The sequence below is a fragment of the Dermochelys coriacea genome, chromosome 1, assembly GCF_009764565.3.
Source record: "Dermochelys coriacea isolate rDerCor1 chromosome 1, rDerCor1.pri.v4, whole genome shotgun sequence".
Classification (NCBI taxonomy): domain Eukaryota; kingdom Metazoa; phylum Chordata; order Testudines; family Dermochelyidae; genus Dermochelys; species Dermochelys coriacea.
The window spans coordinates 9,952,045-9,968,315 of record NC_050068.2 but is presented as its reverse complement, the minus strand read 5'-3'; the positions used below and the strand labels follow the sequence as shown (position 1 = coordinate 9,968,315).

Sequence of the window (16,271 nt, the reverse complement as noted above, 5' to 3'; positions counted from 1 at the left end):
TCACTGGAAGTTGCGTGTCCCCATCATCTCATAGGATCGGGCCTCACTGAATATTACTTACTTATTATTATTTATTAATATCCTGTATATAATAGGAAGCCATAAATAATTCCAGCAGAGGCCAATGTGTTTGTGTTTTGCTACATTGGGAATTTCTTTTACATTTCCCCTAGATACTGGATCTTTCTTATAACAATTTGTCTCCTGAGGATGTTCGGACATTGGGAGTTTTGTCTCAACTTAAGGTTCTTCACCTAACAGCCAATGGACTTAGATCTCTTCCTTCTGACCTGGTAGTCTCAGAGAAGTAAGTCCAGAAAGAGAGAGAATCGTGAAGCATTATTCATTTGAGCTGAATAAAAAGACAGACTCTCACTGTGCATTATCAGTCTTTCTGACATGTAACCATGGCACTGTGCTGTTTAAAAGACATGCTGTTGTGGGTAAGGTAAGGATCATGTAGCAGGCAACGTTGTTAACATGACTGTTGGATGGCTGTTGTCATGGCTGGTGGGCCAAGGATTGAGCTTGTCTTGACAGCAATCGCTTCTTACCTGGAAAACTGAAACCCTTTTTTTTTTCTGGGTAAAAAAAAAATCCATCCGTGAAAGAGCCTCGTGGCTGATGGCAGAGTGAGTGTGACCCTCCCGCCCCCCAGGAAATACGGAGTTGGCCAGGAGGTTAGATTCCAAAAGCACACAGGTTTACCATGGAAAATCCAGCTCAGTCAGTTAGCTGAAGAAGAGCTGTGTGAGCTGCAAACTTCTCTCTGTCGGTCAGCTCTGAAAGGGAGCTTCACTGGCAATGGATGCCCATGAGACCAAATATTCCCCTCCCCCTCCCAAGTATGGTGACCAGATGTCCCAATTTTATAGGGACATTCCCAATATTCAGGGCTTTTTTTTAATATAGGTGACTTACCCTCCACCTCCCTGTCCTGATTTTTCACACTTGCTATCTGGTCACCCTACTCCCAGGGTTGATTGGGCAGGACAGAGTCCCCCTTACTAAAGGCTTGCACACAAGGTGCTGAAGATTCTGGATACAGTTCAGCAAAGCACTTAAGCATGTGCTTAGCTATAAATGTGTGATCAGTCCCGTTGACTTCAGCCCCATGGGGACCACGGCAGCACCTGTCCCGTGATCAAGGTGGGAGAAGAACCTCCCATCCACCCCAACACCCAAGTGTTGGGTTTTTTTTTTAACAGCTGCCTCCCCTAGAAATCTAGGCCCTGCTCCCATCCGTCTCCCCTACCACTGCACGCTCAGCTGCTGCCTCCCAACCCAGAGCAGAGGCAGAGAGCCAAGCCAGGAACCTTTGTATTGCAGAATCTTATCTGTGCACTCCAACAGCTCCTCCTGTGTCAGCACGTTCCTCTGTAACTTAAAGGGGCCCAACCATCCAAACTATTGGGTGTCTTCTGGGAAGTTCTGAGCACTTAAACTCCCATTGAAGTCAAAGGTCCTCCACACCTTTTAAGAGGAGCCTGTCATCTGTATGTCTCCTGGTTTGAATCCAGCCCAGGTTGGTAATTACCCCAAGATGTTACCTGTTTGATTGCCTGTGAGAGGAAAGCATGGTGGCCTAATGGATAGAGCACTGAAGTGAGACTTGGGAGTCCTTGGTTCTGTTCCCACCTCTGCTGCTGAGTGACCTTGGGACAAGTTACATCCCCTTTCTGTGCCTCAGTTTCTCCCTCTGTTAAGTGGGGATGATGATACTGACCTCCTTTGTAAAGTGCTTTGCAATGTACTGATGAAAAGTGCTATGTAAGAGCTAGGGGTTCTTATGTGTGAAATGGATTGGTGATGTCATTCCAGTTTGAAGTGATCAGAGGAGTCTTCGCAATAATTGGCCCCTGTGAACAATTCCCCCTCATCCCTGAGCGCCCTCTTGTGGCTGGGCAATCTGATGCTGTGATTACCATCCATTTACCCCCTAGAGCCCCTTCAGACTCTACAACAGGCTCAATAATACCCCTCCTTAGGACCGTTGTTATCAAAACATTGTGCAAACAATCTGTAAGAAAACTCCCCAAACATGGACCATTTATCGTCCCAAGTCCTTAAATTCCCACAGCATCTGGGACATCAGTGTAGCATATACCACAGTCTGGCATCTTCCACGACATCCATGCTCTTCTTTGGTCCTCACCTGTCCTTTTGCCTGGACAGTTACTGCAGCCCTTCCAGCTGGAGTGTAGCCCTGCTCTTCCCAGCAGGCCCTTTCCCAGCCTCTCTGCTGGGAGTTCATCCTCACCAGGGGACCACCCATCACTCTCCCAGTTCCATTAAAAGAAAAGGGGGACTTGTGGCACCTTAGAAACTAACAAATTTATCTGAGCATAAGCTTTCGTGAGTGCATCCACTCGGATGCATTCAGTGGAAAATACAGTGGGGAGATTTATATACACAGAGAACATGAATCAATGGGTGTTATTCTACACACTGTAAGGAGAGTACTTGTGGCACCTTAGAGACTAACAAATTTATTAGAGCATAAGCTTTCGTGAGCTACAGCTCACTTCATCGGATGCATTTGGTGGAAAAAACAGAGGAGAGATTTATATACACACACACAGAGAACATGAAACAATGGGTTTATCATACACACTGTAAGGAGAGTGATCACTTAAGATAAGCCATCATGGTATTTCTCCCCCCCACCCCACCCCCCACTGTTCCTCTGATATTCTTGTTAACTGCTGGAATTAGCCTACCTGCTTGTCACCATGGAAGGTTTTCCTCCTCCCCCCCCCCTGCTGTGGGTGATGGCTTATCTTAAGTGATCACTCTCCTTACAGTGTGTATGATAAACCCATTGTTTCATGTTCTCTGTGTGTGTGCATATAAATCTCTCCTCTGTTTTTTCCACCAAATGCATCCGATGAAGTGAGCTGTAGCTCACGAAAGCTTATGCTCTAATAAATTTGTTAGTCTCTAAGGTGCCACAAGTACTCCTTTTCTTTTTGCGAATACAGACTAACACGGCTGCTACTCTGAAACCTGTAAGGAGAGTGATCACTTAAGATGAGCTATTACCAGCAGGAGTGGGGGGAAGGAAGAAAACCTTTTGTAGTGATAATCAAGGTGGGCCATTTCCAGCAGTTGACAAGAACGTCTGAGGAACGGGGGGGGGGGGGGGAGAATAACATGGGGAAATAGTTTTACTTTGTGTAATGACCCATCCATTCCCAGTCTCTATTCAAGCCTAAGTTAATTGTATCCAGTTTGCAAATTAATTCCAATTCAGCAGTCTCTCATTGGAGTCTCTTTTTGAAGTTTTTTTGTTGAAGAATTGCCACTCTTAGGTCTGTAATCGAGTGACTAGAGAGATTGAAGTGTTCTCCGACTAGTGTGGCTGATGTGATTAGGCCCTATAATATTTTCTTTGTTGGGCCTGTCCTGTAGTAGGTGACTTCTGGGTACTCTTCTGGCTCTGTCAATCTGTTTCTTCACTTCAGCAGGTGGGTATTGTAGTTGTAAGAATTCTTGATAGCATACCCAGAAGTCACCTACTCCAGGACAGGTCCAACAAAGAAAATAACAGAACACCACTAGCCTTCACCTTCAGCCCCCAACTAAAACTTCTCCAACGCATCATCAAGGATCTACAACCTATCCTGAAGGACGACCCATCACTCTCACAGATCTTGAGACAAGGATCTGGAGACAGGCCAGTCCTTGCTTACAGACAGCCCCCCAAACCTGAAGCAAATACTCACCAGCAACCACACACCACGCAATAGAACCACTAACCCAGGAACCTATCCTTGCAACAAAGCCCGTTGCCAACTGTGTCCACATATCTATTCAGGGGACACCATCATAGGGCCTAATCACATCAGCCACACTATCAGAGGCTCGTTCACCTGCACATCTACCAATGTGATATATGCCATCATATGCCAGCAATGCCCCTCTGCCATGTACATTGGTCAAACTGGACAGTCTCTACGTAAAAGAATAAACGGACACAAATCAGACGTCAAGAATTATAACATTCAAAAACCAGTAGCTCACGAAAGCTTATGCTCAGATAAATTTGTTAGTCGCTAAGGTGCCACAAGTACTCCTTTTCTTTTTGCAAATACAGACTAACACGGCTACTCTGAAACCAGTTCCATTAACCTCTCATCTCAGAAAGGCTGTCAGCTGGGCCTGCTCCCCGGCCTCAGCTCTCTCTGGTTCCAATGTGCAGACAGCAGTGGGTAAGCCCCCCTGATACTCCCCTGCCTTCAGCTCTATCTAGCCCTTGGCCCCAACTTGGAAGTAAGGAGGCACCTCCCTCTGCTGCTGCCTTGAGCCTTCTCCAGTTTGGGGAAGTCAGCCAGCAAACCACTCACTTGCCCGCTTGCCCAGATCCTCCGACAGCCTCCTTCAGGGCCTTTTCCCTCTCTATTCCTAGCTTCCAAGGTCAGAAGGGATCATTGGGATCATCTAGTCTGACCTCCTGTATAACACAGGCCATAGAGTTTCCCCAAAATAATTCCTAGAGCAGAGCTTTTAGAAAAACATCCAGTCTTGATCTAAAAATTGCCAGTGATGGAGAATCCACCACGAACCTTGGTAAATTGTTCTAATTACCCTCCCTGTTAAAAAATGTACATCTTATTTCCACTCTTAATTGATCTAGCTTCAATTTCCAGCCATTGGAGCGTGTTATACCTTTCTCTGCCAGATTGGAGAGCCCATTAATAAATATGTTTCCCATGTAGGTAATCAAGTCACCCCTTAACATTCTCTTTCTTCATCTAAATAGATTGAGCTCTTTGAGTCTACTGCTATGTCATGTTTTCTAATCCTTTAATCATTTTCATGGCTCTTCTTTGAGCCCTCTCCCGTCTATCAGCATCCTTCTTGAATTGTGGTCACCAGAACTGGACACAGTATTCCAGCAGCAGTCACACCAGTGCCAAATACTGGTAGAGTAACCTCTCTACTCCTACTCAAGATTCCCCTGTTTATGCATCCCAGGATCATATTAGCTCTTTTGGCCACAATGTCACATTGGGAGCTCATGCTCAGCTGATTATCCACCACGCCCCCAAATCTTTTTTGAGTCTCTGCTTCCCAGGATAGAGTCCCCTATTGTGTAAGCATAGCCTACATTCTTTGTTCCTGGTTGTATACATTACATTTAGCCATATTAAAACGCATGTTGTTTGCTTGCGCCCAGTTTACAAAGAGATCAGATTGTGCTGAATCAGTGACCTGCTCTTCATTATTTACCAATCCCTGAATTTTTGTGTCATCTGCAAACTTTTATCAGTGAGGATTTTATATTTTCTTCCAGGTCATCAATAAAAATGTTAAATAGCATAGGGTCTAGAACCAATATGTGTGGGACTCCACTGGACACACACTCGCTCAATGACAACGGCCTGTTTACAAACACATTTTGAGACCTATCAGCCAGTTTGTAATCCACTGAATGTGGTGCCATGTTAAATTTATATAGTTCTAGTTTTTAAATCAAAATGTCATGTGGTACCAAGTCAAACGCCTTACAGAAGTCTAAGTATATTACATCAGCACCATTAGCTTTATTAACCTAACTTGTCATCTCATCAGAAAACGATATCAAGTTAGATCAGCTCTATTTTCCATATGCTGATGATGATTTGCCCTGCCCTCGTACTAGGCCAAACTGGGAGCACCTGTTTGGGTATAGGGGAGCTGGACCTGCTTCATTTAGAGGGGCCAGCCACCCTATGACAACCCCCTTGTTGACTGTTGGAATGAAAGGGCCAAGGCAGATATTTATTAGTTAGTGCTTGCATAGTGCTTAGAAGGCAGAAAGCCTTAGGGTTTTGTATAACTATTTACTCAGCGGGGGGATAAAAATCAATGATTTTTTAAAAATTAGGGAAAAATCAGATTCTTTTCATTTAAGTTGGATTTAAAAATAAAGTGATCATTTTTGTCTTTTTAAAAAACATTTTAAACATTTAAAAGACATTTAACATTTTCTGTTTACAATTAAATCTGAATTTATGATAAACTAGATAAAGGCCTAAACTTGCTACAGTTTATTCATATCATGTAAATCATGCTTTGAGCAGGGGGTTGGACTAGATGACCTCCTGAGGTCCCTTCCAACCCTGATATTCTATAATTCAAATGTAACAAATATACTGAACACACCTCATAAACTTTGACTAAAAAGTTAAAGGCTGCTGTTTGATATACTCCATCGGGGGGAAACTTCAGGATCATTTTCAGTCTTTACAAAGGAGTGATCGTTGATACTTCTTTTTTCTAAATGTCACTATTTTCCTCTTTCTGTGTGTGTGTATGCAGAAAGTCTTTTACCTAGTTACTTTTAGTTTCCAAATTCCATTTTGTAGAAACTTGAAAAATGTGTTTTTCGTGCATATTTGAAATTGAGTTTCAATTTTCATTCAGACGAAGCTTGATACAAGTAAAAAGTGAATTATCTAGTAAATAAGAAATACATTATTCACCATTTTCTAGCACACTTTTGCCAACTCTCATGATGTCTCACTTAAAGCTCTGGGCTCTTGGAGAGAGGTGATTATATGAGAATCTCAGTTTTCATCTGAAAAAATAAGAAGTTGCTAGCCCTCCTGGTTGCATAGAAAGAAAATATGACCCAAGTGAAAGCTCAAAACCCAGAACCCAACCTGTAGTTTATATTTAAAATCTCTTGATTTTTAAGATAATCTTGTGATGGGGGGACTCATTATTTTTGAATGTTTGGAGTTGGCAATACTGCTGACAATAAAAAAAATGGAGACATTCCAACGTAAATAAATGTTACGTTGAGCTGTAGGATTGCTTAAAGAGATATGTACAATCGTAGAGTATCCTGTTCGTTAGCAAAAGAAAAGTACAATATGTATTGCAAAGGTTATATTTAGCTGTAAGTAATCAAATTAACATGTTTTAATGGTTATCACAACCAATGTGAATGAACTTTTCCTTGGGAAAATATCTAAACATACTCTTGGAAAACATAATTAAAATCAGTTGTTTAAATCCAGGGTTTCTGTCTGCTAATTTAAACTGTGATTGAAACCAGTGGTTGAAATCAATCTGTCCTGCTGACCCCCCTCTTGCCCTTGAAGGGGGTCCTGAGGTCGGGGGTGAGGCACATTAGTGGGTGGTGAGAGGGAAGCGTGCATGCTGCAGTGCATGCTCTACCTGTTTGGTGCAGAGGTAGTCAGCGTCACTGTCCAGAACAAGGAAAAGCAAAGAATAAATACGTAAAAATGAAGGGTTGGATTTAAAGAGCAAACACACGGGGAGAACTTCATGTAACTCACCATAATGATTTAGATTCCGATCCCCCTAAGCCTTTGCTCCTGGGGGTAGACCTCACTCACGTGAACAATGCCATTGAAATCAGTGGAGCTGCTCTCCTGGTGAGGGTGTCTCCCACCCATAAGGGTTTCAGACCCTTACTGAGCCCAGACCTGAAGGCCTAATTGTTAGGGGTACTAAGCACCACCAACTCCCATTGACCTCAGAGGCATCATGGGAGTCAGGGTGATCAGCTCCTCCCAGGATCAGGCCTTCAGTCCTTGCTCAGACAGCACTCCCATTGAAGTCAGTGATCTTGACTATGGGAATTTGACTGAGTATGGCCTTTAGGCCCAGTCCTGCTCCTTTGATACCAATGTCAAAACTCCCATTGTCTTCTATAGGAGCAGGATCTGCTTCTTAAGGACAGTTGCCAATACCATGCTTAGAACCATCTTTAACATCGCTAAACCATGCCAGAAATATACTTAACACTTCTAAATCGTGCCAGTAACATGCTTAGAACTACCTATAACATATCTAGTCCATTCTAGAAACATGCTTCAGGCATCTAAATGCCAGTAACATGCTTAGAACCATCCAATCTTGCCCATAACATACTTAAACAGCTATTAATAAGTTATTAACCCTTTTATAAACCATTTACAAATGGAGTCTTAATGGAGCCTGTATTTTAAAAAGGTAACTTGTAAAGTCCAAGGCTCATGTCTCTGATCTGTTTCTTGCACAGCAGCCAAAAAAGGGGTTTTTGACTTCTCTCCACCTGTTTGATTTATTAATGAGATCCCTTTTGTACTTGCAGCGACAGCCCACATTGTTTAAGGTTTCCATCTCTAGAAGTCTTGTTGCTGGATGACAATGATCTTTCTCACCCGAGCGTCTTTGTAAGCCTGGCTAATCTCCGCAGGTAAAGAAACCATCCTGTTGCAGATGTTTCTGACTTCTTTTGGCACACGGCACGTCCCTGCTCGCTGCCCTTAGCAACACATTGAAACTTAAAAATAAATGAGTCTTTGTAACTCATTTAGGGTATTTTCCTTTCCGCTTTATCCCATCTTGGGAACTATAGGTCAAATGAAAACAGCAGCAAAGTGACAGTGACCCCCTGGCTGCCCTAAAATAAATGGGTGGGAAGTAATTCGGAATCATGCCAAATGCTTTTGCTCATGTCCCAAGGCTCAGATAGGCCCAGTAGGTTATTTCAGTCCAGCTGAGTTACGGAAGCCAGTGGGAAAAGTCCCTTTGATTTATTATCAGTATTAGCTATTCATACAGCCCACTGGTGGTTTGCACTGCATTTTAGAGGCGTCTGAGTCGAGGAGATCAGTAGGTGCAGAATCAGGCCCCAAGCTGTCGCTAAGAGGGAGCCACCTGCTGCAGGAGAATCATGAACACAGTGGTCTTTACATATGCTTGTGTGATAGAACAATAGGATTTGAGAAGGTTTTTGAAGAGGGAGGGGGCTTATAGGGGGCATGCAGCGGAGCAGGAGGGAAAGCTTGGAGGGGGGAGAAGGAGAGCTGAGTGAAATTTTTCAACTGAAACTTTTTTTCGATGAAAAAAGCAGATTTGGGGCACAAATTTGTGTCCGTTTTGCCAAATTATTTCAATTGTAAGTAACCAAACAAAGTAAAATAAAAAAAAAGGATATGTTTTGCTTTGATATTTTAGAGACAAAACGTTTTGATTTTTTGCTTCAAAATGACTTTTTGTTTCCAACTTTCCTTTAGTCTTATTTAAAAAGCAAAACCCTTAAACCATAGTCAAGATTGAAAGGTTTGGTTCTGAAGTGTTTGAAAGGAAATGTTCTGTTAGACCTGAAGCAGTTTTCCCCCCTTTTTTATTTGCTTCAAATTTGAAAAAATGTTTTTGGTTCAACCTGAAATAATTTTTTTCAATTTTTCGGAATTGCCAACAACCTGAAAACTCTCCCAGCTCTCCTGAGGAGTGCGTGAACAAGCCACGGGGAACTGGCAGGAGAGCATTTTATAATAATACCCTGCACTTCTATCACACTGAATGATCTGAAAGCCCTTCGCAAACATTTACGAGTCAGACACCACAGCACCCTGTGAGGTGGCTAAGTGGTGTTATCGCCATTTTACAGGAAGGGAGACTGAGTCACAAAGCGGTGAAGTGTCTCATGCAAGATCACTCAGGCAGTCAGTGGCAGAGTTGGGATTAGAATATAGCCACTGTGGAAAGATACTGGGCTAGATAGACCTTTGGTCTGACCCCGTATGGCCGTTCTTATGTTCTCCTCTGGCTTCTAGTACTGATATTAATCACTAGATTGTATTTTTTTGCAAGCATTTTGGAACTGTAAGTGGCCTGGAGGTGGTGGTTTGGTCTGAATTCAAAGAGAAGCTCTATATGTTATTGTTCTTCCTCAGTGTAGACATTCCTGGAGTAGAATTTCATACTGTCTCTGTGAAGTTCTGAAGACAGGACGACGGACAGACTGGGTGGGGACATGGGACTAGGAGCCCCTGATTTTGTTTCTGTTTCTTCAACAAATTTCCTTTGTGACCCTGAACCAGTCAGTTAATCTCTCTGGGCCTCAGCTTCCCCATCTGTCAGCTGGGGATAACCATGCTTACCTTCCTCACAGGTTAAATTCATCAATGATTTTTAGCTGCTGTGGAGGTACAAAGCATTGTTCTGTTCTTACAGCAGGATCCCACTTACCCAAACCCCAGGATCAGCACCTCCTGCTTTAACCAACTGCCAGCTCGTCCTCCTGTCTGTTAGAGCCCAGATAACTGAGCAAACCAGGCTACAGAGCCCAATCCTGCAAGACGCTGAGTCTTTCCTGTGAGCTGAGAACTCCCATCAGCTTCCATGGGAGGGAAGGACCCTCAGCACCCTACTCGAGCAGGCCTGTGATTGTTACCTTAGCGTATTGCAGCATAGACGAAGATCTGAGGGAGAAGCAGCTCTCTCTGAAATCTTCCTGTTGCATTGTTATTGAGAAGTACAGCCTCCACGGAGGTTCAGGCACAGTTTCCCACTCCGGGTGCTAGTAACAGGGCTTTGTTGCATATTGTGCAATGGTACCTTTCATTAGGCTTCACGGTCACTTCCTCTTCTGATCAGCCTGAAGCAGTTAAATCTGGACAAGAATGGGATTGCAGAGGTCCCTTACCTGCATCAAATGGAGAATTCCCAGTTCTCCCTCCACCCACCATCGGCAAAGATGGGCACCAAGGCAGAGTCACACAGCTTTCCGCCTAGATTTGGACAGAAGCACGAACAGCCGCTGCAAGCCGGGGCAGGATTGCAAGGCCAGCTGGTGACGGAGAAAGAGCAACTAGAATACTTAATTTTACAAAACAACCAGGATCCAGATAGGACAGGTAACAGCGCCGCCTTTCATTCCCAGCTCTCAGGGCCTGCTCCTTTTCCTGTTGAAATCAATGGGAACGTTGCCGTTGATTTTAGTGGGAGAAGGATCAGGTTTCTTAATCCATGGCTGAGCCTTTCCAGAGCCATGTATCAGAGAGACTGCATGCCATGATTAAAACAGCAATACCGGGAGGATAATGTGTGTGTGTGTTAGGGGTGGTGGGTGGTGGGTGGAGGAGACAGGTAACTCAGAGAGCGCCGTTCATTATGAGGTCAGACAAGGTGATCTTAATGTCCCTTCTGGCCTTAAACATCTATATGGGGTGAAATCCTGGCCCCATTGAAATCAACAGCAAAACTCACATTGACTTCAGTTGAGCCAGGATCATAGGCGCCAACTTTTCCCAGCGCCGGTGGATGCTCGATCTCCCCCCATCCTGGCCCACCCCGACTCCACTCCTGCCCCGCCCCCTCCCCTCCCCTGCCCCCATTCCAACACCTTCCCCAAAGTCCCTGCCCCAACTCCGCTCCCTCCCTACCCCTATTGGACTCCTTCTCCAAATCCCCATCCTGGCCCTGCCTCTTCCCTGAGCGCGCCGTGTTTCCCCTCCTCCCCCGTCCCTCCCAGCACTTCCCGATGCGAAATAGCTGTTTCGCATCGGGAAGTGCTGGGAGGGAGGGGGGGAAACGCGGCGCGCTCGGGGAAGAGGCGGGGCCAGGATGGGGATTTGGGGAAGTGCTGGGAGCTAGGGGGAGAAGCAGGAACGTGGTGCGCTCAGGGGAGGAGGCGGAGCTGAGCTGGGACGGGGAGCTTGGCTGCTGGTAGGTGCAGAGCACCCACCAATTTTTCCCCGTGGGTGCTCCAGCCCCGGAGCATCCACGGAGTCAGCGCCTATGGCTAGAATTTCACCTGTGGATTACAGTGCCACCAACATGCCCAGTATGTTGAGGCCCTCATCCTGCGCCCTTGACATCCATGGATGTTTTGCCAGTAGGCCGTGAGCAGTAATAGTTGCTATACTTGTTGGTAGACTCAGCCAGAGGCTTTGTTCACCATGAAGACGCTCAGACCGACACTGCATGTATGTTTCCGATTCCCCTAGTTATGGGATGGGCCAACTCTAAACACAGCTCCATTATGATTTATTTTTCATTTGTATTATCACAGTAGAACAAAAAGATGGTCCTGCCCCAAAGAGCTGACCAGCTAAGTCCCGTGCAGTTGTATTTAGAAGCCCATGATTTGTTTGTGTTTTATTACAGAGGTCGTTGTCACTTCTGTCTCTCGAGAACCACCATTGCTGGTAAGAACTGTTTGCTGGTTATAGAATCATAGAACTGGAAGGGACCTCGAGAGGTCATCTAGTCCAGTCCCCTGCACTCATGGCAGGACTAAATATTATCTAGACCATTCCTGACAAGTGTTTAACCACTCTTCCAAATCTCCAGTGAAATTGTGGTATAGGATGTGCATTCCAAAGTTCTCCTCCTCGGGTTCTTCTCTTTAGGAGCAATAGCCTCTTTTTGCCTTATTCTTTAGAAACCCTTCTGGGAATGCCAAGGCCTTAGCAGCCGGAATGATTTATGATCAATAGCTTGCCATAACCTGGAGTCTTGTGCAGCAAATTTTCACATAACCTGTGAATGTTTCAGCTCTTAAATCTGCGGTGTACGTTTAAAATAAAGCTGTATTCCATTTTTCTGAATGGTGCTCCCTACACAGAGTGAAAGTGCGTTCTAACGGTTTCAGTGTCAGGTTGAGAGGAGTCCAGAATTCTGTCCTACCCACTGCCAGTTTCTTACTCTGTGATCATGGTCAGGTGACATAGGCCATAATTTGGCAATTGGGTGCCTGAAGTTAGGCTCTGAAATCTGTATTTAGGCACTTAAATAAGTGGCCAGATTTTCAGAGATGCTAAGCACCCACAACTCAGCTTCGCTCTCTCTCTCTCAGTTTATATCTCTGCTTCAAGCTAGGAGTGAAATTCCCATCTTGAGAAGACATACCCGCGCTAGCTCTGATTAAGCGAACACGCTAAAAAGAATGTAGCTGCGGTGGTGTGAGCAGTGGGAGGGTCTAGCTGCCCTGCATATATACCTAGCATTATAGACAGGTATGTATTTGGGATGGCTAGGCCTTCCTGCCACTCGCTGTATTGCTGCTACACTCAATTTTTTGCATGCTAGCTCACTTAGAAGCATGTGTGCACGCACACACAGAGGAGAGAGAGTAGTTCTGATTCCATCCAGTAGGGGGCAGTTCATTACCCATTTCAAATATTAAACAACAAAGTTTGATGTATTTAAAAATTCTAGAAAATTCCACGCAAAACTCCAGCATTAATGCAACACGCAAAAGCAAGTTCTCTCAAGGCTCCCTGGCTCTAATGGATTAGTCTTCATTTAAAGCAGATTTAATGCACATTTCTGTTGCTGTTTAAATAACACATTTGGTCCTATGAACTATCCCAGCGGGAGCATTTTCTGAGGAAGACTCTCTATTAATTTCTGCTACTCCCAGGCACTTAAGCAGTGCCTTTCATGCAAAGGTCTCAATGGACTTTACAAACACACAACAGTGAGTGAGGAAAAAACAAGTTAGTATTGTCACCAAAACGGTTGTGTCATTCACTGGTTGGGGCGGATTTTCCTAAAATGATCATTCCACTCTCCTTTCAGGCAAGCTCTCATCAACAGTGATGAAATATTGAGATTTAACCCATCACCATTAGACTTCAGGGTTAACACACCCTTGAGATTGAGAAGGGTCTGTGATGGGGCGTTCACCCTGCAGCAGCACTGAAGGGGTTCAGGTGGCTCAGAAGGGCCCAATTAACCTTATAGGCAGCACCTGTGGGAGAGTCTGGCTTGACTGATAAGCACTAATTGAGTTGCAGGAGCAGGCTGGGCTTGTATAAAGCCAGAAGCTGAGAGCAGAAGGGAGCATCAGGAAGACTCTACAGTTGCTCTCTGGGTACAGAGAGGTGGTAGAAGGAGACCCAGTGAGGAGCAAAAACCCTGGTATTCTGTCCTTGATGGAAGGGGTTTATCCCGAGGAGTTGTGGGGAGAAATAGCCTGTGGGAAGCAGAGAGGAAAGAGCAGTGAGGATTGATACTGTGCAGACCTTGGCTGCTGATTTTAGGGTCCCTGAGCTGGAACATGGGCTCGGTTTTCCTACCTGCTACTGGGGGAGTGGCACCGACTGGGAATTCTAGATCACTGCCTGAGATGGCCCATGGGCAGATTGTCTGGTGGGACTCGGCTCCCCTGGAAGGGGAAAACTGTATTGTGACATAGCCGGAGGGCTGAGTCACAGAGAGCGCCCCGAGTCCTGGAGAGCCTGTGGGGTGAGTGAATGACAGACAGAAGGGGGCACCAATCCAGGCAAGAGCTAATCCCTAGGCCTAGCCATGAGGAGGTGTCAGAACAGGGAGTGAAACCCGTTACAGGGCTGTTCACATCTCTGATAGCTCTTGGTTTTCAGGCTACCTGTAGGCTTAAGCAGAGATCACAGCAGTGGTGTGTTTGGTTCCTATCTTGAAGGTTTTCATTACAACTATAAGGTTAGAGTTTTAATTTATTTAAATGAACGCTTAGATTCTGGAGTATAAGATGCAATCAGCAGAGGAAAGTACCAGCTAGTTGTGCTGCCTGGAGCCAGGCCAATGTGAACATTGTAGAAAGAATAACGGCAACACGCCTGACCTGTTACAAATGGGGAAACTGAGGCACAGAGCAGTTAAGTGATTTGCCCAAGATCTCACATTGAGTCAGTGGCAGGCATGGGGATGGAACCCAGGAGTTCTGAAGCCTAGTCCTTAGTGTTAACCATTAGGCTTCATGCATTATCTCTTACTTGGTTTCATTCCATGAGTACTTTGCTGATCTGCAGTGAGTGTGGATTTTTTTATGGTAATTGGACTGGATTTAGATGTGACCATGTCCTGGAGATCCCCCTGTGGCAGCTCTGTCTGTCTCTCTCACCATTCTCCCTTGCTCTGTAAGGATGTTTTCGTGGAGGGAAATGACTGTTCATGTCTCGCCGACTCGGGGACTCCCCCTGCCAGTTTCAGGAACAGCTTGATCCAGGAGTTTACGCCCCCCCTTCCGGAACTGCGCTATCTGAACCTGGCCAACAACAAGGTGAGTCAGCCCATGTGGTTACAGGCTGGTGTTTTCCGTAGTAGTCAGAGCGAAATTTGGGCCTATCAGGGGACAGGGGGGCCATTATTTCGCTGCTACATGCAACCCGTTGGTATGCTTTCTTGATGGAACCGAAAATACACTCACCACGGAGACTTCCCATGGCCAGGCATGTTCTGCTGTACCATTGGATTGTAAGAAACTTAGAAACCTCTGTCCCCTTGTTCTGTCCTAGACACTTGCTGTCCCCTCAGTGACTCCACTCCTGGCCTGGTGGCAGGCTCTAGGATTGAGGCTGTAGAAGGCACTGGGAGGCAGAGGTAGGGCCTAAGGCATTGCACCAGCATCAGGAGCTGGAGGCACCGTGCTTGCCTCTGGGTGTACTGGAGCAGCCCAGGTAGGAGTGGTCATTGCTGCACCTTTGAAATCAGTGGGTTCCAGCTGCTGACTGCAAGTCGGTGCAGAAGGGCGGGCGCGGAGCCTGCCCCTGCCCTGCCTCCTCTGAAGCTCCTGGCACTCTATGTACTCGGAGAGTGGGATTGGGTTGTGCCAGTGCATGGGTGCAATGGAGGGTACCTTCTCCTCCTCCTCACAGCCCCACGCACAATCAGCAGTAGTAACAGAGCAGTACTAAGACACTTGAGCGCTAGGGGTGGTAGAGTGATCCAGTCTAGCCCTCTCTCTTGCCTGGCTGCTACCTGAGTGCTGGATCTTCCTGGTCAGACTGCAGTATGGCTGATGCTCACAGGGAATCTGCCTGGGGAAAGCTAGATGTAAATGGAATTGTTGTTCATCTTGTTATAAATTATGATTGCAGATGCACCCTCCTCTTTGCTATGGAGGTGTGGCTCATTGAGACTACACTTCCCAGCATGCATTGTTCCATGCTGATCTGAGCTACTGGACTGCATGTCTGTGCGAGAGATGAGGGTGGCTGCACCCCAGCCCTGCCGTCAGTGTTTACTTGGGAAGAACACAAGGTTTGCCCCTCAGAGAGAGTACCTGGCTCTTACATGGTGCCTTTCATCCATAGATCTCCAAGCACTTTACAAAGGAGAGCAGAATCATCATCCCTGTTTGGCAGATGGGGAAACTGAAGCACAGAGCTGTGAAGTGACTTTCCTAAGGTCACCCAGTGGCAGAGCTGGGAATAGAACCCAGGGTTTCCTCAGTCCCAGTGCCGTGCTCTACCCCCTAGACAGCACGGTCCTCTCTGTCCCCAAATTGCTGCCTCGGCGATTCAGCCCATCGGGTACCTTTATGATGACAGTAAAATCTGAGTCCAAGAGAGTGCCCCAGCGCAGGCAAGCAGGGAATATTGTGGCTTTATATTTTATCTTGCAGATCAAAAATGAGGAGGACCTGCTAGCCGTGGCGCTCTTTCCCTCTTTGACGGAGCTGACATTCCATAGCAACCCCCTGACCACCCTCAGGAGCGGTACGGGACCAGCCAGGATCCCTGAAGGGTCTGGCCCTTTAAGAAGAAGGGAAACCC

General features: G+C 45.8%; 1 protein-coding gene across 4 annotated transcripts in view; it reads left to right on the top strand.

The window, feature by feature from the left end:
- Window positions 1-16,271, top strand: part of XRRA1 (X-ray radiation resistance associated 1) — a 56,688-nt gene that overhangs the window by 28,129 nt on the left and 12,288 nt on the right. For all 4 annotated transcript variants that reach the window (XR_005293682.2, XM_038406989.2, XM_038406976.2 and 1 more), the window contains 6 exons: window positions 174-307; window positions 8,090-8,194; window positions 10,384-10,643; window positions 11,896-11,936; window positions 14,639-14,776; window positions 16,121-16,214. Coding sequence is in view for 3 of the 4 variants with exons in the window: in XM_038406989.2 (XP_038262917.1) it covers window positions 174-307; window positions 8,090-8,194; window positions 10,384-10,643; window positions 11,896-11,936; window positions 14,639-14,776; window positions 16,121-16,214 (772 nt within the window). In the remaining variant the exon portion in view is untranslated. The remainder of the gene's footprint in view (window positions 1-173; window positions 308-8,089; window positions 8,195-10,383; window positions 10,644-11,895; window positions 11,937-14,638; window positions 14,777-16,120; window positions 16,215-16,271) is intronic.